General features: G+C 40.0%; 1 protein-coding gene across 2 annotated transcripts in view; it reads right to left on the bottom strand.

Moving 5' to 3' along the window:
- SPOCK3 (SPARC (osteonectin), cwcv and kazal like domains proteoglycan 3) overlaps positions 1-26,185 on the bottom strand; it is a 572,172-nt gene that overhangs the window by 3,626 nt on the left and 542,361 nt on the right. For both annotated transcript variants that reach the window (XM_073644316.1, XM_073644308.1), the window contains exons 7-10: positions 14,276-14,395; positions 11,508-11,729; positions 6,963-7,025; positions 6,198-6,335 (exon numbers count right to left, since the gene is read on the bottom strand). In XM_073644316.1, coding sequence (XP_073500417.1) covers positions 6,198-6,335; positions 6,963-7,025; positions 11,508-11,729; positions 14,276-14,395 — 543 coding nt within the window. The remainder of the gene's footprint in view (positions 1-6,197; positions 6,336-6,962; positions 7,026-11,507; positions 11,730-14,275; positions 14,396-26,185) is intronic.

Raw genomic sequence — 26,185 nt, 5'->3', positions numbered from 1 at the left:
ACACCATTATAAAAACTGCAACCCTCAAGGTGCTCAAAACCTCATTCAATAAATTTATTAACCCTTCAGGTGCTTCACAGGAATTTTTGGAATGGGGAAGAAAAAATAGACCCCAATTTCCCCTGAGCACGCAGATACCCCATACGTGGGGAAAAAACACTGTTTGGGTACACGGCAGGGTTCGGAAGGGAAGGAGCGCCATTTGACTTTTTGAATGTAAAATTTGCTTGAATAATTAGCGGACGCCATGCTGCATTTGGAGAGCCCCTGATGTGCCTGATGGAAACTAGACCCCTCAGGGAACTTATCTAGATGTGTGGTGAGTACCTTGAACGCCCAGGTGCTTCACAGAAGTTTATAACATGGAGCCGTGAAAATAAAATTTTCAGATTTTTCCCACAAAAATGTTTTTCAGAACCCAGTTTTGCATTTTCATAAGGGTAACAGGAGAAATTGCACTGTGCAACTTGTTGTGCCATCTCTCCTGAGTAAGCCGATAAACAACATGTGGGGGAAAACAATTGCTTGGGCGCACGGCAGGGTTCGGAAGGGAAGGAGCGCCATTTGACTTTTTGAATGAAAAATTTGCTTGAATAATTAGCGGACGCCATGTTGCGTTTGGAGAGCCCCTGATGTGCTTAAAGTGGAAACCCCCCACAAATGACGCCATTTTGGAAACTAGAACCCTATGGGAACTTATATAAATGTGTGGTGAACACCTTAAGCCCCCAGGTGCTTCACAGAAGTTTATAACATGGAGCCATGAAAATAAAATTTTCATATTTTTCCCACAAAAATGTGTTTCAGACCCCAGTTTTGCATTTTCATAAGGGTAACAGGAGAAATTGCACCATGCAGCTTGTTGAGCAATCTCTCCTGAGTAAGCCGATACCACATGTGGGGGAAAACCACTGCTTGGTCGCACGGCAGGGTTCGGAAGGGAAGGAGCGCCATTTGACTTTTTGAATGAAAAATTAGCTTGAATAATTAGCGGACGCCATGTTGCATTTGGAGAGCCCCTGATGTGCCTAAACAGTGGAAAACCCCCACAAATGACACCATTTTGGAAACTAGACCCCTCAGGGAACTTATCTAAGTGTGTGGTGAGCACCTTAAGCCCTCAGGTGCTTCACAGAAGTTTATAACATGGAGCCATGAAAATAAAATTTTCAGATTTTTCCCACAAAAATGTTTTTCAGACCCCAGTTTTGCATTTTCATAAGGGTAACAGGAGAAATTGCACCATGCAGCCTGTTGTGCAATCTCTCATGAGTAAGCTGATACCCCACATGTGGGGAAAATACACAGTTTGGGCGCACGGCAGGGTTCAGAAGGGAAGGAGCACTGTGTGACTTTTTGAATGCAAAATTGGCTGGCATCAAGAGCGGACGCCATGTCGCATTTTGGGAGCCCCTGATGTGCCTAAATAGTGGAAATTCCCCACAATTGGCTCCATTTTGGAAACTAGACCCCTAAAGGATTTTATCAAGGGGTATAGTGCACATTTTGAACTGCGCATGACCAAAGTCATTTCCTGCCTCCTAGTGACTTGGATGTTGTCATGACAAAATCGGGTCATCATGACAACATCCTGAAGCCGCCGCAAACATTGCTGGAGGCCGGGAGAGGAGATTAGTATTGCGCTTACCTCCCCCCTTGCCCCCGCAATGCTGCGATCGACTTCGATCGTAGCATTGTGGGGGTTAATGTGCTGGGAGCGGTGCGGGACCTCTCCCTGCACATAGCACTGGGTGTCAGCTGTGACAATCAGCTGACACCCGGCGGCGAACGCCCCGCAATGCTTATGTGCGGGCGCGATCGCCGAACGCGTAATAGTACGCAGCTGGTCCATAAGTCCCAGGGCGCAGCTACATACGATTACTGACCTGGTCAGAAAGGGGTTAAGTAAATAATCAACTTAATTTCAGTCTCAAAGGGCTTTCACACACAACAGAGTTATGTGTAAAGAGCCTGTATGGTCATACACACTGTCCCTATGGCTCCATTAGTTGCTGTATGATACTTTATTATCTGTATTATATGCCATTCAATAAAGCAGTCTACTATTTTTTGTATGCATCCGATTGCAAATTCCTTTATATGGCAAATTGAAAGAAAACAAGGATCAAGACACTTTTTTGAGCAGCAAATTAAATTTACGTTAAGTCACAGCTTGTAGAATGCCATAATAAATATGGCTCCATGTATAGGGCCAATGTCTGGCACCATACAGGAATAAGTTCCATATTTGAAGCCCTGCCATCAAAGTTTTTATCTTCTTAATATATTGCAATCATCATATTATATAGCACTGTGTACTTACAATTGCTCATTTTGCCTTTCTACCCAGATAATTCTTCTTTTTTCTCTGCTCTATATAGAAACAGAAAGTATCTTGTCCCTGCAGAAATCATTCCCCTCTTCAACTCCTCACCCAGCAGCTCCCTCCTCCTCCCCCAGGGACTTTTGCAGTGACTGATCACTTGAGCAGGGAATTTTGACCTCCTGTTTCTACATAGAGCTTAGAAGGATTCAGCTAGTCAGTTTTTAATCATGTGATGTCATAGACCTAATGGAAAACTAAAGAATTATCTGGGTAGAAGGGCAAAATGATCAATTGTAAGTACACAGTGCTATATAATATGATGACTACAATATATTAAGAGGATAAAAACTTTGATGTGTTTATTTAAGTGCCAGAAGATCCATAGATCAATTGAGTTCTGTCATTTTCTGAGGCTATATAAACTATAAATTATCTTTAAATAAAGCTGTGCTTGGAATATAGATTAGTGTTGAGCCACCCCTGTAGTGTTCGGGTTCGGTTCGGTTCATCGAACACCGGGATGTTCGTGGAACTGTTCGTCGAACACCGTCGAACACAGTTAAAACCAATAGCAGGCAAACAAAAACACATAGAAACACATAGTAAATACATAGAAAACAACTTCAAAGGTGTCCAAAAGCTCACAAACTGCTCAGAAGACACTCTCTTTAAAAAAGCCGGCCGGCAATTCAGCAGCGGCATACACCGGTACCCGACAATTTAGAACAGAAAGAATAGAGCATCACACATAGATTAGATAGATAGAAACATGTCAGTCACATATAAAAGAAGTACAGTGACAGTGTTGGTTACGGTACTTGTCATTTAGTGTTAAAGGATTTATAAAAAAAAATAATAGTGTTTTCATGCACCGTCTCATTAAAAAAGCCGGCCAGCAATTCAACATCGGTACCCGACAATTTAGAATAGAAAGAATAGAGCATCACACATAGATTAGATACATAGAAACATGTCAGTCACATATATAAGAAGTACAGTGATAGTGTTGATTACTGTACTTGTCATTTAGTGTTAAAATAAAGTATTTATTAAAAAAAAAATTGGCGTGGGGTTCCCCGTAATTTTAGTCTCTAGCGGAGGTTAAGCAGACTGCTGGCGCAGATGTTTGAAGCCTGGGAAGGGGGTAATATCCACGGAGCTTCCCAGGCTACTAATATCAGCCCCCAGCTGAATACCTAGCCTTTACTAGCTATTAAAATGGGGGACCCCGAAAAAAATGACGTGGGGTCCCCCCTATTTTAATAGCTAGCAAAGGCTAGGCAGACAGCTGGGGGCTGATATTAATAGCCCAGGAAGGATGCCATGTATATTGGCCCCCTCCCAGGCTAGAAACACCAGCCGTCAGCCGCCCCAGTAATTCTGGCACTTAGCCTCGCTCTTCCCACTGCCCTGTAGCGGTGGCAGTGGGGTAATAGGGCTGGGGTTGATGTCAGCTTATAATGCCAGCTGACATCAAGCCCAGGTTAGTAATGGAGAGGCGTCTATAAGGCACCCCATTACTAACCCCATAGTCAAAGTTAAAAAACACAAACACCCAGAATAAAGTCCTTTAATTGAAATAAACACACAATTCTTTATTGTTCTAAATTAAACCAAACTTACCATCACGCCCATTCCAGCTGAAGCCAATGTCTTCTGCAATAAAAGTAAAATAATAAACAAACATCATCCTTACCTTTCCATGGTTCCCAGGACGGCTCCAGCTCTGCTACATTGACATGACAAGCTGGATCGCAGCCGAAAGATTCCATCCAGCTTGCCATGCCGCTGACTCTGAGAAGCGCAGGCATGCTTGCGCTCCTCAGTGTCTGGCTGTGACGGCATCCAGATGAGCCGAGGTCATGTCCAATGAACTCAGCTCACCTCATGCATGTCACTGACAGCGTGGGAGAATTCTCCTGTGCTCAGCGCTTCAGCAGGAGAATTCTCCCACGCTGGGATGGCATTGAGATGACAGGCTGGATCGCAGCTGAGCGCTGCCATCCAGCATGCCATCCTTCATAGACACTGCAGAGTGCAGGCATGGTTGCGCTCTGCAGTGTCTCTGAAGGATGACAAGCTGGATGGCAGCGTTCAGCTGCCATCCAGCCTGTCATCTCAATGCCATCCCAGCGTGGGAGAATTCTCCTGCTCAAGCGCTGAGCGTAGGAGAATTCTCCCACGCTGTCAGTGACGTGCATGAGGTGAGCTGAGTTCATTGGACATGAGCTCACCGCATGCACGTCACTGACAGCGTGGAAAAATTCTCCTGTCCTCAGCGCTTCAGAAGGAGAATTCTCTCACGCTCACTGCAAGCGCAGGAGAATTTTCCCATGCTGTCAGTGACGTGCATGAGGTGAGCTGAGTTCATTGGACATGACCTCGGCTAATCTTTACGCCATCACAGCCAGACACTGAGGAGCGCAAGCATGCCTGAGCTTCTCAGTGTCTGCGGCATGGCAAGCTGGATGGCAGCTTTCGGCTGGAGCCTTCGTGGGAACCATGGAAAGGTAAGGATGATGTTGGTTTATTATTTTACTTTTATTGCAGAAGACATTGGCTTCAGCTGGAATGGGCATGATGGTAAGTATGGTTTAATTTAGAACAATAAAGAATTGTGTGTTTATTTCAATTAAAGGACTTTATTCTGGGTGTTTGTGTTTTTTTTTTAACTTTGACTATGGGGTTAGTAATGGGGGTGTCTTATAGACGCCTCTCTATTACTAACCTGGGCTTGATGTCAGCTGGCATTATAAGCTGACATCAACCCCAGCCCTATTACCCCACTGCCACTGCTACAGGGCAGTGGGAAGAGCGAGGCTAAGTGCCAGAATTGGCGCATCCTATGGATGCGCCATTTCTGGAGCGGCTGACGGCTGGTGTTTCTAGCCTGGGAGGGGGCCAATATTCATGGCACCCTTCCTGGGCTATTAATATCAGCCCCCAGCTGTCTGCCTAGCCTTTGCTAGCTATTAAAATAGGGGGGACCCCACGTCATTTTTTTGGGGTTCCCCCATTTTAATAGCTAGTAAAGGCTAGGTATTCAGCTGGGGGCTGATATTAGCAGCCAGGGAAGCTCCGTGGGTATTACCCCCTTCCCAGGCTTCAAACATCTGCCCCAGCCGTCTGCTTAACCTCCGCTAGAGACTAAAATTACGGGGAACCCCACGCCAATTTTTTTTTAATAAATTCTTTATTTTAACACTAAATGACAAGTGCAATAATCAACACTATCACTGTACTTCTTATATATGTGACTGACATGTTTCTATGTATCTAATCTATGTGTGATGCTCTATTCTTTCTATTCTAAATTGTCGGGTACAGATGCTGAATTGCCAGCCGGCTTTTTTAAAGAGACGGTGCATGAAAACACTATTATTTTTTTTAATAAATCCTTTAACACTAAATGACAAGTACAGTAACCAACACTGTCACTGTACTTCTTATATATGTGACTGACATGTTTCTATCCATCTAATCTATGTGTGATGCTCTATTCTTTCTGTTCTAAATTGTCGGGTACCAGTGTATGCCGCTGCTGAATTACCGGCTTTTCATGTTTCACTGTGAGCACTGTTCCCATCGATTTGGGCAACCACTGTAATGCCACAACCACCATGGCTGTGACATTACAGTGAGTAGCAAACAATCCCTGCATGATTGGTGCTCTAAATAGCGCCAGACATGCAGGACACGCTTTTGGTGCACGAACAGTTATCGAACATAACCTCAAACAGCCAAAATTTTTGCAAATCGTTTGCTTTCGTCGAATGACTCGAACACCACCCAAAACAGCTCGAGTTTGAGATTAGCAAACAGTTCTAGTCGAACACCGCTCATCTCTAATATAGATATTAGAAGTAAATACCACACTCTGCAGATCCTTCTTTTCTAGATCCTGTGACTTCATTTCCATATCTATCAACACACCAACACTGACCAAGGCTTCCATGACATTGAGCTGGTTTGTAGTAGCCATCTTCATCACAGGCTGGGATATAATAGCCTTTTAGAAATAAAAATAATAGCTGTGATGATCATCACTACAGCAGGCTTCACATGGCAGAAAAGTAGAATTTATAGAAGGAAAAACTGTGAAATCTTTGAAGGGGTTGGTCACTTTTTCTTTTTAGTGTCGCTTTCCTCACAAACTGACCAGTATTTCTCTGCATAAAATGGCTGCTGGTCAAGGAGAATGACCAGACCTGTGCGTCCGCCTTCTTCCGGTAGAAAAGCAGCTTTCCCATGTGAGGTGTTTTACTATTGGAGAAGACTGATGTACTGGTCTAGTCACGTGCTCCTCCACTAGCAGCCATAGGGACATAAGTGCTGGTCAGTTTGTGAAGAAAATTGCATTAACAAGAGAAAATAGCCAACCTAGCATGGTGGCACAGTGATTAGCACTGTTGCTCTGCATCAATAGGGTCCTTGGTTCAAATCCCATCAAGGACAACATCGGCAAGGAGCTTGTATGTTCTCTCTGTTTGCATGAGTTTCCACCCACAAAATGTAAAAATTGATAAATCCTCCCCCAAAAAATAAAAGGAAATAATTAACACAAAAGTGTAAAATAATTTATTTTTAAATATAAAGAAATAATAATAAACCATTAGCCAACTAACTAGTAACTCACCAAGAAGCTTTTTTAATCCTTGCTGCTTCTGAATGTTGTTAAATTCAGTCTGGCATGGGGGATCTGTGAATAATCAAGGAATTATGAATATGCATATTTACATCATACCAGGCTTTTGTTATTCATATCTCTCACTCTGTTGACTCATTTACACAAAGGCATTTCTGGCCAGAGTGACACGTCCGTGAAAAAAACATATAGCGCTTGGACCAATGTTATTCAATGGGGCAGTGCAGATGACCGATTTTTTTCACTGTCCGAATCTGCGAGTAAAAAAAAAAAAAAATCTCAGCCTGCACTAGTTTCTTCCGTAAATAGGATGATTCTCAGCCTTTCATGTCTATGGGGGCGCAAAAACATTATAGCATCCAGTTAGTACAAATAAATTGCAATTCTGTAACATAGGAAACTGTGAATGATCTTGGAAATGATTAATAGCTGGTTATACATAAAAAAGGATTGCATACTGGACTGCACATGGATTACAAGTGAGAAAGAAATTGTCCGATTAAATTCTGGATGATTTTTTTATATGTTCATGTGAACGTTACCTACATTAAACCCATATGTTTGTAGATAAGAACAAGTCTTCTTCCACAATACACTGAGTGCCACACTCTCCATGGGAATATTGATTTTTAAAGAACCACTCAAGTGTTTTTTGTAATTTCAGAACTGGAGTGGTGCTACCAATCTAAGTTCCCTGACCCTAGTATCACACTTACCAGTCACTATCTTCAGCTCTTCCCAGCACCGCTACGTTCCCGCAGCGCCATCTTGTGACCGCAACTGCTGACTGATCGGAAGTCAGGGATAACAGTCACAAGCTCTCAAAGTAAGTCTATGAGACCCTCGTTCTGGCCTCATTCTGGTTCTCATAGACTTACATTAAGTTGTGACTTTTGGATCTCTTCAGCAAGTACTGGAGGTGTGACAATCTGCTGGAGACTGACAGGAGCGGTATAGATAAAAGATGAAGACGGCAACAGATAAGTATGAGACTAGGGGTAGATAACTTAGATTAGTAGCACCACTCCAGTGTTTCAATAAAAAAACACTGGACTGGTGCTTTAATTGTTTCAGCTCAGTGGAGGAGATTTTTTAAGCTAAATGTGTCACAATTGTGGCGCCCCTGAGGGTTTGACCGCCACAGGAATGCTGCACTTATTTAATGGAGTGTGGTGTTCCTCCTCTGAGGTAAGCCCAGTGCGATGGTTGTGACCTAACCTTTCACATCCAACACCACACTTCTCCACCAGAGGGAGCTAGTATACACTAGGTGCTGCTCCCCTGGTTACAGGGAGACTGGGGAACACAAAGTGGTAGGAACCAGTTAGTGGGTGAGGGTGGAGGACTTACCAGTAAGTTACACTTTAGATTTCATATTTAATAGAATGCCATCTTTGATCTTTGTCTTTTTGATCCGTCTTTTGGTCCTAGTTAGTCGGTTCTAGTGGTCGTCCTATGCTGTCAAACTACTGTGTGTTAATGTGACTCCCGCCTGGGAGTGCAGATCCTGTGTGGGCCTGCACCGATAAGGGACACAGCCCTCGTACCCTGGCCTTGGGACAAGAGGTAGGTTGTAGACAAGGAATATGTCAACCCGGCAAAGGACCAGGATCAAGAAGGCCCTGGGAGCTTTAGAGCATGGCTCCCTAGCAAATGGGTCCCGGGGAGGATGCAGATGGAGCGGAGCTCGCCACCTGTCCTCGCCTACCTAATCTATTCAGACACCCGACCTTGTACTCTATGTCCTGGACGGGAAAGCCCGGTTAGGCCCTGAAGATCTCACCGGGCAGCGGATGGAGAGGAATTGCAACCCGTGCCCTAGTCCTGAGAGGAGCTCAGAGGGAGACCTGGCCTATCCACACACGCACAGACGGGAAAGGGTGAAGTCTGTAGTACAGGATCACTCTGGTGTGGGGTCGCTACCGAACACTGGACTTCCTCGGAGGTAGTCGGACCCCCATCCCTGGTGGCTGCAGGACTCCGCGGGGAGCAGGGAGTCGCCTTCCCGCTGTCATCTCTGAGTGAGTAAAAGCCTTGGAAGTTCACCCCTATGGCCTCCGGACTGTTCATTACGCGCCATACCATGCGACGCGGTGCCCGTACTCCCCGCACTACTACCCCCTCTCTTTCCTGTTTGCCTGCCCTGAGGCCTTGCTCTGCCTGTGGGGAGCAGTGAGAACTTTGGCCGCCATGACACCTGGCCTCAGCGGACTGTAGCGGCGCTGGTGACCCTTCACCAGGCACCACAGGTGGCGTAGTCATTAATCAGCCACTCAACCCGGACAAGCCCACACCATCTCTTTCTAATGTGATGGCCCTGAGCACGGGTCGGGCCCGGGCCACGGCTGCATCCCATCTCTCCAACAGGGCCCGACACCGAGTCCCCCAACACCCAGGGTAAAACACGGGCTTCTCTGAGTAGAGGCGTCACACAATCCTAACACAATTTGCACTTTAATGAATTGCAGCATATACAGTGGGGAAAATAAGTATTTGATACACTGGCGATTTTGCAAGTTTTCCCACCAACAAAGAATTGAGAAGTCTGTAATTTTTTTCACAGGTCAGTTCAACTGTGAGAGATAGAATCTTAAAAATAAAAACTAGAAAATCACATTGTCTGATTTTTACATAATTAAATTGCATTTTATTGCATGAAATAAGTATTTGATCACCTACCAACCAGCAAGAATTCTGGCTTTCACAGCCTGTTAGTTTTTCTTTAAGAAGCCCTCCTACTCTGCACTCATTACCTGAATTAATTGCACCTGCTTGAGCTCGTTACCTGTATAAAAGGCTATATAAATTCTCTGTATAAGAGTTAGGCAGTAATGATAAATAGGCCCCTTTGTAGTAATTTTAATTTTAGATTATAATAAAATATCCCAGATGAATATATCATGTATTTTAACAATAGTCTCTGTAATGCCAACTTCCGCTGCTGTGGAACCTCCACAAAAAAGGAGAAGTAACCTCCCATAATATCAGTTACTGCAAATCAACTTCAGTAAAACAGGATTGTACAGCAGGATGAATTTGTATTACATTTGTAATCACAGTGCCTCCAAAAAGTGCTATCCACAAAGCCACCACATAATTTCCTGCCATAAGGCTCCAATACAAATCCAGTGCCCTGATAAAGTTACAGCTACAATGAACCTCATACATTGACTGCTTGACTACATTCAAAGTGTCTGAAATTTCCCTCATTCAATGCTGGGCTTGATGCCTCCACCCGAAAATAGAGCTAGACAGATAGAGGGGAGGGCAGCACCAGGAACATGAGAATTGGTGGCCAATCACTTTAATGCAAATCTATTTTCAAGGTGATAGGGAGGGACATTTAAGGTACAAGGAGGGACTTGAATAAAAAGTAGGGACTATCTCACAAAAAAGGGACACTTGGATGGTACAGTTTAGATATCCCTACATAGTTGTGTTTAAAATCCCCAGCCAAGTTTCTGTGACTCTTATGCAATTCCAGCCATAGTGTCTGTCCTTCCACGTAGTGCTAAACACAATGGCCATGATTCATCAATACAGGATTTGTTCACACCTCTTAATGAATTAGGAGCGTTGGACAAGTTGCATATGACGCCACACATACACCTACGTGTGCACCTCACCACAAATCCTACTCCAGTTCCTGTGAATTTGAGGAGCAGCAGTAACCACGCCCCCGTCAAGACCCAGCTGCACCCACTTTGTTGGAGCTGGGTAAACATTGTTTGAAAACGACAAAAATAGAAAAATGTTAGTACAGGATTACATTGTGCCAACATTTTGCAACTTTTTAACGTTTTTTTACATCAGAATACTGCCATAAAAGCTTTGATGAATCTGACCCAATGTCCCCTCTCTAGAGATGTTATATATTTAAGAATACCTCATTCCCATCACTACCATATACTTTATCTTCTATTTCCTCTGGCAATAGCAATCTGAAACAAATGACTTCTTCTCAGAGAGATTAAATCAGTATAACATACTGCCCATACTTTAGTTTAACATGGACATTCCTGCTGACAGTTTCCTTTAACACTGATGGACTACTAACCTGTGTAACCCCACCCCTACCACTGATTGGCAGCATGCTCAGCATGCACAGTGCACACATGAAGCTGCCAGTCAGGGGTGGGTGTAGATGTAGTTATTCACATAGCAGAAGACTTAGCGCTGCTACATCTACATACATTAGACAAAACTGGTTTTCTATGAAAACTACACCAAGCAGCCCAGTAAGTGATACATCCCTGGAATCAGGCTTTCTTGCCCTATCTTATGCGGCTTTCAGATTATATAGCAAAAACCTGCGGACAGATTCCCTTTAAACCATTACACCAATATATTTGATGTTAGTACATTAAAATCACTATAAAAAGATTTTCTATACTGTAATTTTTAAGATTTGTCATTTATAATGAACTGCGATACAATGTATTAACCTCAGTATTCTTCTCTATACAATACTACACTGATATTTCTCTTTGAGCTTTTCAAAACACTTCCCATGTCTACAAATATCTTTGAGCTTACCTTGCTGTCGCTGGAAGCAGTAGCACCACTCATTGTTTGATATTAAACTGTCCTTGTATGTGTCACATGTATTGAAGAAAGCCTTTGTACACTGCTCATTCTTGTCAATATAAATGCTTCCGAGCTCAGACTGATCCAGCAGCAGGTCGTAATTCCGATCAAGTCTATTAAACATCCACCCAAGAGAATCCCGGCAAATTGGCAGAATGCTAGTATCAAACCCTAGGAGGCAGATAGACAAAAGTTATTTAGTACTCAATGGGTCAGTAACATCATTTTCTCAAAAGTAATAAAACATAACCACACACATTACCATATTTATGTGCCCAATGTGCCATGCAGAATTACTGTATATCTTTTATATTCATTTTAGTACAGAAATTATAGCATGTAAACTTAATATAAATGTTATTTCTGTAAGGTGTTTAATAAAAACATGTCTGTATTGTGCTGTAATAAAATGATTTAAAACATAAACTGTGTTTTAAAATATTCTGGTTATGGAGTCGAGGCACCTTGCACTGCAGACATCTGTTTAATGTCCCCAAAGGATTAAACATTTCGGTATTAAAACCCCAGCAACTAAATGGTTTTAATCTCAAATGACAGTTTTAAGTGATTTTGCACACATCTTGGTTTAATAGCCCTACCTCATGTTCAGACATATTATTGGGGTCCAAGAGGTAAGGGGGCCACTACCAGCTCCAAAGCAGGTGGAATTGTGCATTATGATGAGCTATTGGACTAGAAAGGGCCCATATATCGTTCTTGTACAGGGCCCTCTTCTGTCTTTGTCTGCCAATGTCCTATCTTTTTTGATTTGCACATAAAAAAAACACATTTTACATTTAGTGACATAAAGAGCGCCTTTTTAATACCTTTAAGCCTAATTCTGTTGTCTGTTTTTCTAATAAACAAAAAACAAATAAAATAGATTTTCATCAATGTTTGATTCTCGTGTCTGTTTTTACCGTCAGTTTTTCTTCATTTTTATCATATGCAATAATATAAATGATTGTGGTTTCTCAAGCTTCTCCTACAAAATAGTAAATGGAAAAGCAGCTTTTCATGGACACAAAGATTTGAATTAATGAGTTTAATCCAGAACTTGGATAAAAAAATGAACATGTCACCATATTTTATTTTGAGGACACTCGGTCTGCAAAAAAACATGGACATGTAAGTTGTCCCACGAACTACAATGGGAACGTGCTCAATCTGTGAAAAACATGGATCGGACACATGTGAAAAATGAGCATCTGTTTATGGCCTTAGATTTTCTTTACAAACAGACTTTTTTGTGTGTTAATAATAATAATGAGTGATCAATAACCCAAAAATAAAAATGTGAAAAAATATAAAATGTCCAAAGTTTTCTGTAAATTTGATATTTTCTTATTGCATGATAGCCTACATCTTTTTTTTCTGAAAAAAGAAGCAGCTTTAAAAAAATAAAAAAAAATCAATAAATGTCAACATGTGCAAACTGCTTTTATTCAGAGATAAACACATATATAATCATGGCCGAAAGTGATGACACCCTTGAAATTGTATCAAACAATAAAGTATTTATTGCAGAAAATTATTGCAATTACACATGTTTTATACACATGTTTATTTCCTTTGTGTATATTGGAACAACACAAAATACTGAGAAAAAAAGGCAAACTAGACATAATTTCACACAACACCCCAAAAATGGGCCACACAAAATTGTTGGCACCCTCAACTTAATATTTGGTTGCACATCCTTTGGAATAAACAACTGCAATCAGTCGCTTCCTATAACCATCAACAAACTTCTTAGACCTCTCAACTGGAATTTTAGACCACTCTTCTTTTGCAAACTGCTTCAGGTTTCTCATATTTGACGGGTGCCTTTTCCCAACAGCAATTTTAAGATCACTCCAAAGGTGCTTGTTCACTGTGCTGAATTGCTATAATGTAGTACGACTGGGAAGTGTTCCCTTTAAAGGATACACAAAAACAAATCTGCTCCTAAAATAGGGTTATTTTTTCATGGCTTGTTGACAAATCACTGTTTCTTCCCTTTAAAACAAATTACCTGTTCATGCTCCCTAAATGAATGGATAATTTTTGGATGGCTTAAAAAAACAACATTTGTAATAGTTTTGTCATTTTGCATCTAGCAAACCTGTTGCAAATCCCCCATAAAATGTATTTTTTTCACTCCTAGTTGAGAAGTCATTGCTTCTTGACTTGTTTCTGCTACCTAAATAAAGGGATATTTTTGCATGGCTAAAAAATATGGCATTATCTATTCATTTTGCAAATAGAAAACCTCTAGTGGATCCCAAAATAGAGGCAATTTTCGTATGGCTTGTTAACAACCTGCCATAGCTTCTTCTCTATCTGAGCTGCTAACTTATTGCTGTCTGTTGAGGTAATTTTTGGACATCCTGTGAAAAAGTTAAACCTCTTGATACTCCCCCAACATCGCACATTTTTGCATTTTTGCAACTACCCTTGTGAAAAAGCCATGTATTCTTCCCTCTTACTAATTGTGTATAAAAACCTGCAATGCAGTCATCTGCCCCCTTAAAGGAATAACTTTTGTACTCTTAACTGTTGGTTAGCAGCCATTACCATCCATTTATATAGTCAGGACAGTTTGACATTTCTAAGGCTGTGTTCATGTTAAAGACCTCTAAAAAGGTTGAATAAATTTAGCAAACCCAGTGAATTTGAATTTCAAAAGATTTGAGGATCTTGTGGTAGTCAGAACAGGATTATAAATTATTTCTTACTGCTTCTTTCAGGCCTTGAAGTAGATTTGGTTTTCTTTTTTTGGAATCCACTTTCATGAAGTGCTTTAAACCAGTCTCTTAATCGATTTGCAATTTCTCGGAACTCTTGGTCAGTGCACACTGAAAATAACAACACAAGAAAACATTGAAGTATAATTTTAGGTGACACACAGATCACATTTCTACATCGGCAATGACAAGATTTCTATTTACTCATTTTGTCTTCTATATTTGCTCTGCTGACAGGATGTTACAAATCCAACATTCTTTAAATGATTGCTGATTGTGTCTGAAAGGTTTGGTGCACTGAAATTTCATATGTAATATTTGGATACCCTAACAAATTTATAACTCTTAGTTCTGCACTGATACACAAGCTTGTTAGACCATGCTGTAAGCATGGTCTAACAAGCTTGCTAGACCGGTGACCCGGGGGTCACCATGATGACCTCGGGGCACCATGGCAATGATTGGGCCACGATGACGTCATGGGCGCCGATCGGAGGGGAGAGTGAGCTCCCTCCCTCTCCCTGCATTCTAAATGGTGCAATTACATATTTTTTCACCATTTCACTGCACTCAATTTTTTTCCACCATTTTCCCTTACTCTACATGTTAAAGAGAATGGTGTCATTCAAAATTATAACCCATTCCACAAAAAACAACCCTTCATACATCTACGTCAAAGCAAAAATAATAATGGATATTTTAAAAAGTACAGGAAAAAATAAAAATGCAAAAATGAACATTGGCTGCAGGGGTTTAATACTTCCTGCTAGGTTTCTCCTTTCAAAAGAGCTGATCGTTGGAGAGGCCTAGTATGTGATCACTTTTTAATCTGTTTATTGTTAAGACATCTTCCTAAGGGCACAGTCAGACAGCCATATAAATTGGATAGAGATGGGAACGCAATGCTAGGACTGGCCGGTGGCTCTCCCAACCTGAGCATGAAAGCTGCATAGAAATATATGAAGCTGTAATTCTCGGGTCGGGAGAGACACCAGCCAGTCCGTGCACTGCGTTCTCATCTCGGTCTGATTTATACGCCTGTCTGAGTGTGCCCTAACATGAGAACGGACTAGTGGACAAATGGACTCAAGCTTTAAGAAAGTCAGAGGTTATTTTTTACTGCCTTTTAAACGAATGCTACAACAGGGATATTTTGTAAAGATTTTTTGCATTACTTCATAGACCTTTATTGTAAGGATTACAGAGGAAACTACATACTGACAACCATTTACTAGAGACATTGAACAAATTTTTTGAAGATCTTAACAAATACAAATGCCTACTGTAAGAAAACAATATGGAATTTGCTGTTTCAGAGAATCTGCTCCATTTTTTTGTGCATTGTAAAAACAAGAGCACTTCACCCCTCGGGCTCCCACTTGTTCATCCGACGTAAAAAAAAATGTTTTCTCTTTCTAGATGGTGCACACGAATTCTGTTATTCAACTTTGCTTGACATGCTGTCAAATTCTTACCCACAATTTTGTGATATAGAGAACAAATAAAATGAATTATAGTACAAGGCCTGTCAAATTCATTCTAAAACAAGTCAACTTAAAAAAAAATTCTTTGCTTCTATAAAATATTTATTATGCTTAGCTGAAAACTGAAAAAAAGATTTAACTTTTCAAGAATCTTGTCGCAATATTTATCAAGTCTCATTTATGCTGCACAGTTAAGAAAGTATGACAAATGCAGTGTAGTGCTAGGTAAAGAAATGGAGATAAGTATCATTATGATGTCTTTTCTACTTGCTAACCATTCTTGCCTGCTTATAAAACTTTTATGTCTTTCAGAAAATACTCCATTATAATAGTAACTTTTTTATCTGTTAAAGGGAACCCGTCACATTAGATAGCGTTAGGAAGGTGGCTGGTTGCTGTACTGAAAGTAAACTTTATTCCTCCCTGGAGCCGTCAGCTTTCAGTGATACAGGCATGCACGGCTACAGCTACCCTGAGTGGTGACTGTAAGCATGACTTTGGCACTTTAACTGACAGCTGGCTCTGCACTAATGCACTACTGAGCCGCCTGTCAGTCAATGCCTGTATGACTGATAGTTCCCGGGAGGAGTGAAGTTCAATTTCTCCAAGGAGCCGCACTTTTAGTTTGGCATTTGAGCACCTTCCTAATGCTATTGACCTGCAGATTAACCCCGTGTCTGCAGGTTAATAAAGTTATCCGATGTGAAAGGTTTCCTTTAATGCATAGCTTTAAATTTGCTGATAGTAAGTTATCTAGTAATTCCTTAGTGATTTTCCATTTTTGTTCGTTCATTTCCTTCACTGTTCAGTTGTAGTTTTGAAAGACCCTAAAAAGTCATTATTCTGCCATTGGTTTTGAGGTTTTACTTTCATGGCATTGATTTTTCAGTAAAAATAACCTGGAAAAATTATTCACTAAATAAATATAATTATGGTAATATCAAATTTTAAAGGTTTTTTATTATTAAGTTTTGGGAAAAAAAATTCAGAAATTCGTAAGAAAAAAATGGTTTTGACGCCATTTACTGAGACCTGTAACATTTTAATTTTTCTGTTGAAGGTGATATAGGAGGGCATTTTTTTCTTGAGGTGAGCTGACATTTTTATTGGTACTTTTTCAGAGTATGTAAGACATTTTGATTACTTCTTAACCCTCCATCACATACAATATCGGTTCTAACGAGTTCACATACAATGTGACTGTCAGGCGCAGGCTAGAAAAATACCTATAATATCTAATGTTTGCAATTTCAGTGCTCTAAAAGTGATCAGTGACCTTCATAGGGATGTAATAAAAGAGACTACACAAAATCAGGTGCAAAAAAAAAACCATTTACTTAACATAAAACTAAGAACTCTGAAATACAAACATTTCAAAACTCCCGCCAAATAAAAGAGATGTGCCTGTCAGGCCTATTGTATGTGACTGAAAAACACAGCAATTCTGATGTTTCCATTTTTTTTCCCTTTATGTCATTTACTGAACTGGACAAATAGTTTTATATTCTGATAGATCAAAATTTTAAGCCTGGAGAAATCACACATAGTTATTATTTAACCCTCCATCACATACAATAGGCCTGACAGGCACATCTCTTTTACTTTCATTTCTCCTTCCTCACCAGATTGTGAGGAAATCCCCTCCCTCCAGGTAGTCTCCTGTCTCTAGCAGCTCTGTGAAACCTCATACCACAGTTGGATTGCAGAGCTTCAGGAGGACAGATATAACTGCGCTAATCTCTCAGGCTCATTGTATGTCAACACGTCACACTCAATAAGGTTGGTATTTTATGTTTTTATTCATCACAATTGTTTATTTAGCTTGTTTTATGAATGTATAGCACAAAGTGTGAGGATATTTCATAGAAATAAGGCAGATTAAAAAAGAAAGTGTGCTGCTCAGGCATATACAGTAGTTCCCTAACACATATTCCTTCTCTTGCTTCTGATTATCTGCTGAAATGGAGAGGAAAATGTACAATTTATCAAAAAAACCTTGATGTTGAGGAAGTAACAAACATGCTGTTAGATGATGCAGACCCCACACTGAATGAGGATTTAGGAGAGGAAAGTGAGATTGAATCTCATGATGAGGTGGAAGTATGTGAAGTGGATTCTGAAACAGAGCAAGATGGTGACAGTGATGAGGATGAAGATGTAGAATCTTATTATATGGGAAAAGATAAAAAAAACCAATGGAACAAGAAGCCACTCCAGAAAAAATGTAGGGAACCTCAAAACATTATTACTCACCTTCCTGCAGTTATAGGAACTGCAAGTAATGCAAAAACTGCAGTTGAATGCTGGAATAGTTTATTCACAGATGACATTCTGGACTCTATTGTCACATATACCAACCAATATATAGACATTATAAAGGACAAGTTCATCTGTAACAGAACCATCAAGGCCACAGATGAAATAGAACTGCGTGCTTTTCTTGGATTATTATACCTTGCAGGAGCTTATAGGGCAAATAGACAAAGTTTGGAGGAACTTTGGAGTAAAGATGGGGATGGAGTTGAAAAATTTGGCCTTGTTATGTCCATAAACAGATTCAAGCTTCTAATTTGTTGCCTTTGGTTTGACGACAGAACTACCCGAACCGAACGTAAAACACATGACTGACTTGCTCCAATTCGTGATATATTCCAAAAATTTGTTGAAAACTGTAAAAAAAGCTATTGCCCTGGGGAGAATCTCACTATTGACTAAATGCTCCCTGGTTTTCGTGGTAAATGTGCCTTTCGTCAATATATTCCATCAAAGCCTAGCAAATATGGAATAAAAATGTATGCCCTTGTTGATGCCAGTAAGACCTACACTTACAACCTGGAAGTTTATGCAGGAAAACAACCAGAAGGTCCTTACTGTGTCAGCAACAAACCCAGTGATGTTGTAAAAAGACTGGTTGAGCCCTTATTTGGATCGGGTCGCAATATAACAGCTGACAATTGGTTTTCAAATTGTGATCTGATTGATTATCTGAAAATGCAGAAGCTTTCATATGTCGGAACTGTAAGAAAATGGAAAGGTTTTGGTTTCCTATGTACCACAAGCAAAAAAAATTGTACATCTTCTATCAACACTTCATGATGATGATGCCATCGATCCTGGGACTGAGGCACAAAAAAACCCGGAGATAATTACATTTTATAATGCAACCAAAGGGGGTGTTGATACAGCTGATCAGATGTGCTCAACTTTCAACGTCAGCAGAAACACCAAACGCCGGCCAATGGTCATATTTTTTGCTATGTTGAATTTGGGTGGTATAAATTCACAAGTCATTTACCTTGAAAACAAGCTTGAACCACTCCATAGACGATTCTATCTGAAAAAATTGGCCCATGAACTAGTGCTTGGAGAGCTACGCAGGAGAAGTATGAAAACAATCGGTATCCCCTCTCGCCTTCAAGTTCAGCTCAAAAGATTCCGCCCAGAAGATGATAGTGAAAATTTACCACCTGCACCATCTCCCAAAAGAAGGAGATGCACCACCTGCACCACGGAAAGCGGAATCAGAAGGCTTTCTAATTATGAATGTCACAAAAGTCATAATGCAATCTGCCTGACACAAGCAAAAATGATGTGTAATTCTTGCTCTTTGCTCTGCAAGTGTAATTTTTCTGGGGAAACTTCAGGATCTAATTCTGATTGAATATGTGTTTAATAGTACTTAAGGTACCATAAAATTAAGTTTGTTTCTATAAATTTTCTTTGTAGAGTTTTTTGACAGAGTCGAACTGGGGACTATTTGGCGGGAGTTTTGAAATGTTTGTATTTCAGAGTTATTAGTTTTATGTTAAGTAAATGGGTTTTTTTTGCACCTGATTATGTGTAGTCTCTTTTATTACATCCCTATGAAGGACACTGATCACTTTTAGAGCACTGAAATTGCAAACATTAGATATTATAGGTATTTTTCTAGCCTGCGCCTGACAGTCACATTGTATGTGAACTCGTTAGAACCGATATTGTATGTGACGGAGGGTTAAAAAAAAAAACTGAGAAGAAGGGGTGATTCCAATTTTTTTTTAACTTTTAGTTTAGTTTTTAATGGAATTGAACCTGCACTCGCTTGATTTCTTACTCAGCCCTTTTCATGGTCTTCACATAAGTACAGTAGTTTTTTGGCTGGCGCTTCTGTTTCAGATGGAATCTCTAAAGTGAGTCAGAGGAATATCTTCATAATTAGTGATGGTACATGAGACACCTGAAGAAGGCTTTGTCTAAGCTAAAACATATTGTGTGATATTGTACTTTGTATTACATATACAATTTTTATGAAAAGGATTTTTTAAATAAATGTTTTTATTGGTTATTTTGTGTCTGTGGCATGGCAAGCTGGATGGCAGTGTTCTGCTACGATCCAGCCTGTCATGTCAATGTAGCAGAGCTGGAGCCATCCTGGGAACCATAGAAAGGTAAGGATGAGGTTGGTTTATTATTTTACTTTTATTGCAGAAGATATTGGCTTCAGCTGGAATGGGCGATACGGTAAGTAGGGTTTAATTTAGAACATTAAAGGAATGTGTGTTTATTTCAGTTAAAGGACTTTATTCTGAGTGTTTGTGTTTTTTTTAACTTTGACTATGGGGTTAGTAATGGGGGTGTCTTATAGACACCTCTCCATTACTAACCTGGGCTTGATGTCAGCTGGCATTATAAGCCGACATCAACCCCAACCCTATTACCCCACTGCCACCGCTGCAGGGCAGTGGGTAGAGCGAGGCTAAGTGCCAGAATGGGCACATCCTATGGATGCGCCATTTCTGGGGCGGCTGACCGCTGTTGTTTCTAGCCTTGGAGGGGGCCAATATTCATGGCACCCTTCCTGGGCTATTAATATCAGCCCCCAGCTGTCTGCCTAGCCTTTGCTAGCTATTAAAATAGGGGGGACCCCACGTCATTTTTTTTTGGGTCCCCAATTTTAATAGCTAGTAAAGGCTAGGTATTCAGCTGGAGGCTGATATTAGTAGCCTGGGAAGCTCCGTGGGTATTATCCCCTTCCCAGGCTTCAAACATCTGCCCCAGCCGTCTGCTTAACCTCAACTAGAGACTAAAATTACGGGGAACCCCACGCCAATTTTTTTTTTTTTATAAATCCTTTATTTTAACACTAAATGACAAGTACAGTAACCAACACTATCACTGTACTTATTATATATGTGACTGACATGTTTCTATCTATCTAATCTATGTGTGATGCTCTATTCTTTCTGTTCTAAATTGTCAGGTACCGATGATGAATTGCCGGCCGGCTTTTTTAAAGAGACAGGTGCATGAAAACACTATTATTTTTTTAAATAAATCCTTTAACACTAAATGACAATTACAATAACCAACACTGTCACTGTACTTATTATATATGTGACTGACATGTTTTATCTATCTAATCTATGTGTGATGCTCTATTCTTTCTGTTCTAAATTGTCGGGTACCAATGTATGCCGTTGCTGAATTGCCGGCTTTTCATGTTTCACTGTGAGCACTGTTCCCATCGATTTGGGCAATCACTGTAATGCCACAACCACCATGGCTGTGGCATTACAGTGAATATTACCAATGAGATATCTTTATATATTTTTTCATTTTTGAAGCCATCATTATAATGTTTACATTTAGACAAATATTTTATAAAAACACTTGTTTTTTTTTCTTCCCCTGACCCCTTACCTAATTGCCTATTACATTCTGCACTTCTCTTATATACAGTGTAAATACTTCAATGCCCTTTAAAACCCTGTTTTCTTTTCTTGAAGCTCCATCTTGAATTACAGATTTCATTCAAATTCTTTCTCTTCTATGCTCTGCTATAAGTCTCAGATCCATCAATGTAACATCCCATGGGCAGCTAGAGCCGGTATTACCTCTGCCTGCTATGGGATCAGTGTTATTATCATTTTCTCTATACTCTAATAAATGATCTAACAGATTATCAGTATAGAATCAGGGAGGCTGAACTCTGATCTTTTTCATTATGACTGTGTGACATAATCTTCATTATCAACTGAGATATTTATCTCCCAGTGCAGAAAGTGTGTGGTACATTCCATGCAATTTCATCATACAGGAAGTTCTGGTAACAGAACAGGTGACCCCAGAAGACAACTTAAAAGGGTTTTCCCATGAACAAGCTGATTCTTTCTGTGAGGTAAAACATTTCACTGCCTGTTTTTAAACAATGTTTTACTTCAAAGAAAGAATCAGCTGCGATCCTCTGCTGTAATGTCTGTATACTCTTTTGCATCCTCCCCTGCCCAGGAGCTGTGGTATTATCAGACCATATTCTGTACACGGTCTGACACAGCCATTGATTAAAATAAACTTTTGTTCTTGGGAAAACCCCTTTAAAGCTTTGTATTTCTCAAGGAGTCATTATGTGGTCACATGACCTAATTAAGGAGAGATATATCATCAATTTTCACATAGAAAGGACAAACGCTAATAGTTGTACTAACATATATATAAACATATAGAGATTTGTAATGTAATGGAGTAAAAAAATACCAGTATGCTACTCTAATTTATGAATATTATAATAATAAATATAACAAGTAGATATTTTAAATAGTTTGATACACAGAAGAATAAAATAAAGGCAAGACATTACCATTTCTACCCAAATCAGCATTTGGATTTAGTTTTATTACAAGGTTAACAATAGAGCATGTTACACATCTACTTGAGATATTTATATTTTCCTTGGCCAATTCTACTTTATACTCATGAATTTCTTATTGTCTTACAAATTAGATAGTTTCTTATACGGTAGTTTCTCATCTGTAGGATTTTCTTTCTGATTGGTTTACTAAAAGCTTTATAGCATCTCATCTCCAGGACTTTCTTCTTAAGACACATGTTGACACCTCCTTAGGAGGAATAACAATAATCACTACTTTCATGTTATGTCAATAAGCAAAAAAGCAATAGTTTTAGATTTCTCAGTCGGTAATGTACCATTAGGGCTCGCTAATACTGCCGTATAATACGGAGGAGTGCAATGCAAAAAAACATCGCAGAGCACTCTGACCGGTGTTATTCAATGAGGCAGAGCAGAGCTGCGATTTTTTTTCTCATGCCAATTAGGCCTGTCGCAGCAAATCTCACATGGTGCGCACTCATTCAAGTCAATGGAGGTGAGAAAAACATTGGACTGCACTAGGAGGTCATCTGAGTGCAGTCCGATATATGCTGAGACCGGCAATGGAGTGGATGCAGCAGGAAATGCAGCAGCCAGGATCATATTCCACTCCAACCGATACACTGATGCCTCTTCCCTGTGCCAGTCATTGCACTGGTTGCCCATCCAATACAGAGTTCAATATAAACTTATCACTCTTACCCACAAAGCTCTCCACGATTCAGCACTGCCATACATCTCCTCCCTCATCTCAGTCTACCACCCTACCCGAGCCCTCTATTCTGCTAATGACTAAAAACTAAAATCCTCCTTAATCCGAACTTCCCACTCCCCTCTCCAAGATTTCTCACATGCTGCGCCAATTCTTTGGAATGCACTACCCAGGACAATTCGATTTATTCCCAATACCCACAGGTTTAAGCGCGCCCTAAAAACTCATTTCTTTAGACTGGCCTATCACCTTAACACACTTGTTTAACTGTCCCAGTTTGGCCCATATCAAAATTTTCTTCAAAATCATGTTCATACGATCCATGCACTGATTAGCCACAGTTTGTACTGTACACATACTGGCTGGCGACCAGTTCATGTAGTGCTATGTACCTACCCTACCATACTTTACCAATACTGAGTAGAGTTAAACAGGTACAAGTAAAACCTTCAAAACTGAACTCTACAAAAATTGAAAATGAAAACCATTATTTACTTTACAATAGTAAATCTTACAGTTCTATTGAAAAGCTTTTCTGAAAATAAATTACTTCTTTTTTTTTCTCTTTCTGAGAACCAACCTGGCAGTGGTCAAAATTGAAAGAAAAAAAGCCGCACAATGTAAAATGTCACTGAAAACTCTATCTAGCCATAAATGTGCTTGTTAATCACAAAGCATGGGCATTATTTGAACTAACTGGATGTGTTGATTATGAGCTCGATTGCTTTCAGCTCAAAAGATCTGTCATATTCTATCAGCCGTGTGCTCCTTTTTTTTTTGCTACGTGCCAGTGCTTCAACAATAAATGTATTAAGTCCCATAACGGCATCGCCATTCTATACAGCTTGATGGATTTGTGAAACAGAGACTGATTGCTGTGTCATGATGACATCAGCAATTCTTCAGGAACGGTCTGAAAGTAATCTGTCTGTAGCTTGTGCCTAAAAGAAGAAAATGACAAATTGATCATCTCTTTACTCTACTTGTTCCATTGTTTTAAATGAAAATAATGAAAATCCAACAGGGATCATTTAGTATCTATTTTTATTTCTACTTTTTGACAGCTTGATTTTCTTATTTATTTTTCTTAGTTAAAATAGAATCTGTCAGTGCTTTCCACCCCCCGCCCTTCAATTGCTTATATGGCAATGCCAGTCTATTAAAATAAGTAAATCTATAGCCTTATTTATAAAAACCATTGAAAAAAAATTTTTGTATTCCTTATGCAATTGAGTGTACCAAAGCACTTCCCAAGCCTCTGCCTCCATGGCTCTATTTACAACCAGCGACAATATATTTATGCTTGACTAATATCTCACTAGCTGCATGGCCAGTCAAGTAGAAGAAAGCGGTGGTAGGCGAGGAATAGGGATGGGGAGGCTGGGCCTCAGGAAGTGCTTTGACATGCTCAAATGTCATTCCCATTCCCTGTCATTTCTAATTGTTACACATATCTTAATTTATGGACATCTGTGCTTTAATTTCTTTGTCTATGTGTATTGGATGTGTTGTTACTGACATCTGGTGAGAATTTCATGTTGATAGCACCTTTACAAATATATTTATAAAATTGGTGACGTGCCCAATACTTATTTCACCCACTGTATCAAGGAACAGAAAAGTGTAACTCGACACCAAAGTATACCGATTCAATGGATTTTGTTGTGTTAAGTGTTCAAAGGAATCTTTTACCCATAAAAAATCTGTATGATAAACTATAATCTATATAACATTTTAAACATTTTTTTGGAAGCGTGGCTATAGGTAGAAAACGATGTTCTCCCTGCAGCCACTCACATTACAGAGTGAGAACACTGTTATCACTTCCCCTGCACCTTGACTGACAGCCTACTCTGCACACACATGCCGCAGAGCAGGCTGTCAATCAACTTGCAGGGGCAGTGTTAACAGTGAGCTCACTGTGTAGTGGGTGGTGACTATTACAATAACCTGCACCCACAATGACTGAAAACGATTGGCTGCAGGGATCAAATAACATTATTCCTGCTGAAAGATACCAATTTTCTATACAGTTATTGTTCCCATGTGTAGCTACACATTTGGCTTTACTTCAATTGTGCTATCTGCTCCACTTATTTGTCCGGCATATCAGCTTGTCCTCGCAAATCCATGTGTCATCTATTAAGACCTGCTCTGTTGCACCATCTTATCCAGTTTGTGTTGGTCACTCAGATTTACTGCTTAGGTCAGCCCATAATAGAATACACAAGCCATGGATTCTAGAGATGCAGTGGCATTAACACTAATGCACAGGATACAGAGGATCTAACTGGAATTGTCCTCCAACAGGAGGTCATCCAGGCTGTGCATGACTTCATGCTGTATGGAAGCATTGCCTCAAATTCCTCCTGTTATATCTCTGATTCTTCAAACCCTGCCACTTGACATCTGCCTTCTCCAATTTTGATGGTGACCCTAAGGCCTGCTGAGGCTTTGTGAACAAATAAACTTTGAACTTTATCCTCAACAACTTTTTTCTGACTGGTTAAAAGTGGCATTTATTTTATCTTTGTTGTCTGGAGATGTCTTTACTTGAGCCACACTATTATGCACTATTATGATCATAGGATGCTTTTTCTACTTTCCTATCAGTTTACTTTTTATAAAGTTTTGATGAGTCAGGTTGTGTTCATTCTGCCGCTGATTCTAAACTCTGGCTTAGATGAGGGACTAACTCTGTGGGACACTATGCTATCCAGTTTCGTGTCCTGCTTCGGATGGCCTTGGATAAAAACCCTCTCCTACAAAGATTTCTATGCCAGTCTCTCTCACTAGCTGGACTTCACTGCTGACAACTGTAAGAATAAATTGTCACCAAAGTGGTAAAAAGGGATTCACGGTATATTAAATAAGGGTCTCAAAAGTACATAATACATAACATATTGACAAGATAGCTAGTAGTAGCAGCCATTGACATTGATAAAGAGAGGAAGGACTGATAGAGGAGAGCTAAATAAAGAGAGAAGAAAACACTAAACTAACTATAATACTGAAATAACACTTATTAGCCTTCTTCAAATTCTAATAGCCCTTATTAG

Source organism: Phyllobates terribilis, unplaced genomic scaffold (assembly GCF_046119375.1).
Source record: "Phyllobates terribilis strain yellow unplaced genomic scaffold, ASM4611937v1 Scaffold_1__5_contigs__length_1240528914, whole genome shotgun sequence".
NCBI lineage: Eukaryota > Metazoa > Chordata > Amphibia > Anura > Dendrobatidae > Phyllobates > Phyllobates terribilis.
Note: the sequence above shows the minus strand (reverse complement) of the source record. Positions and strands in the feature narration are given on the sequence as shown.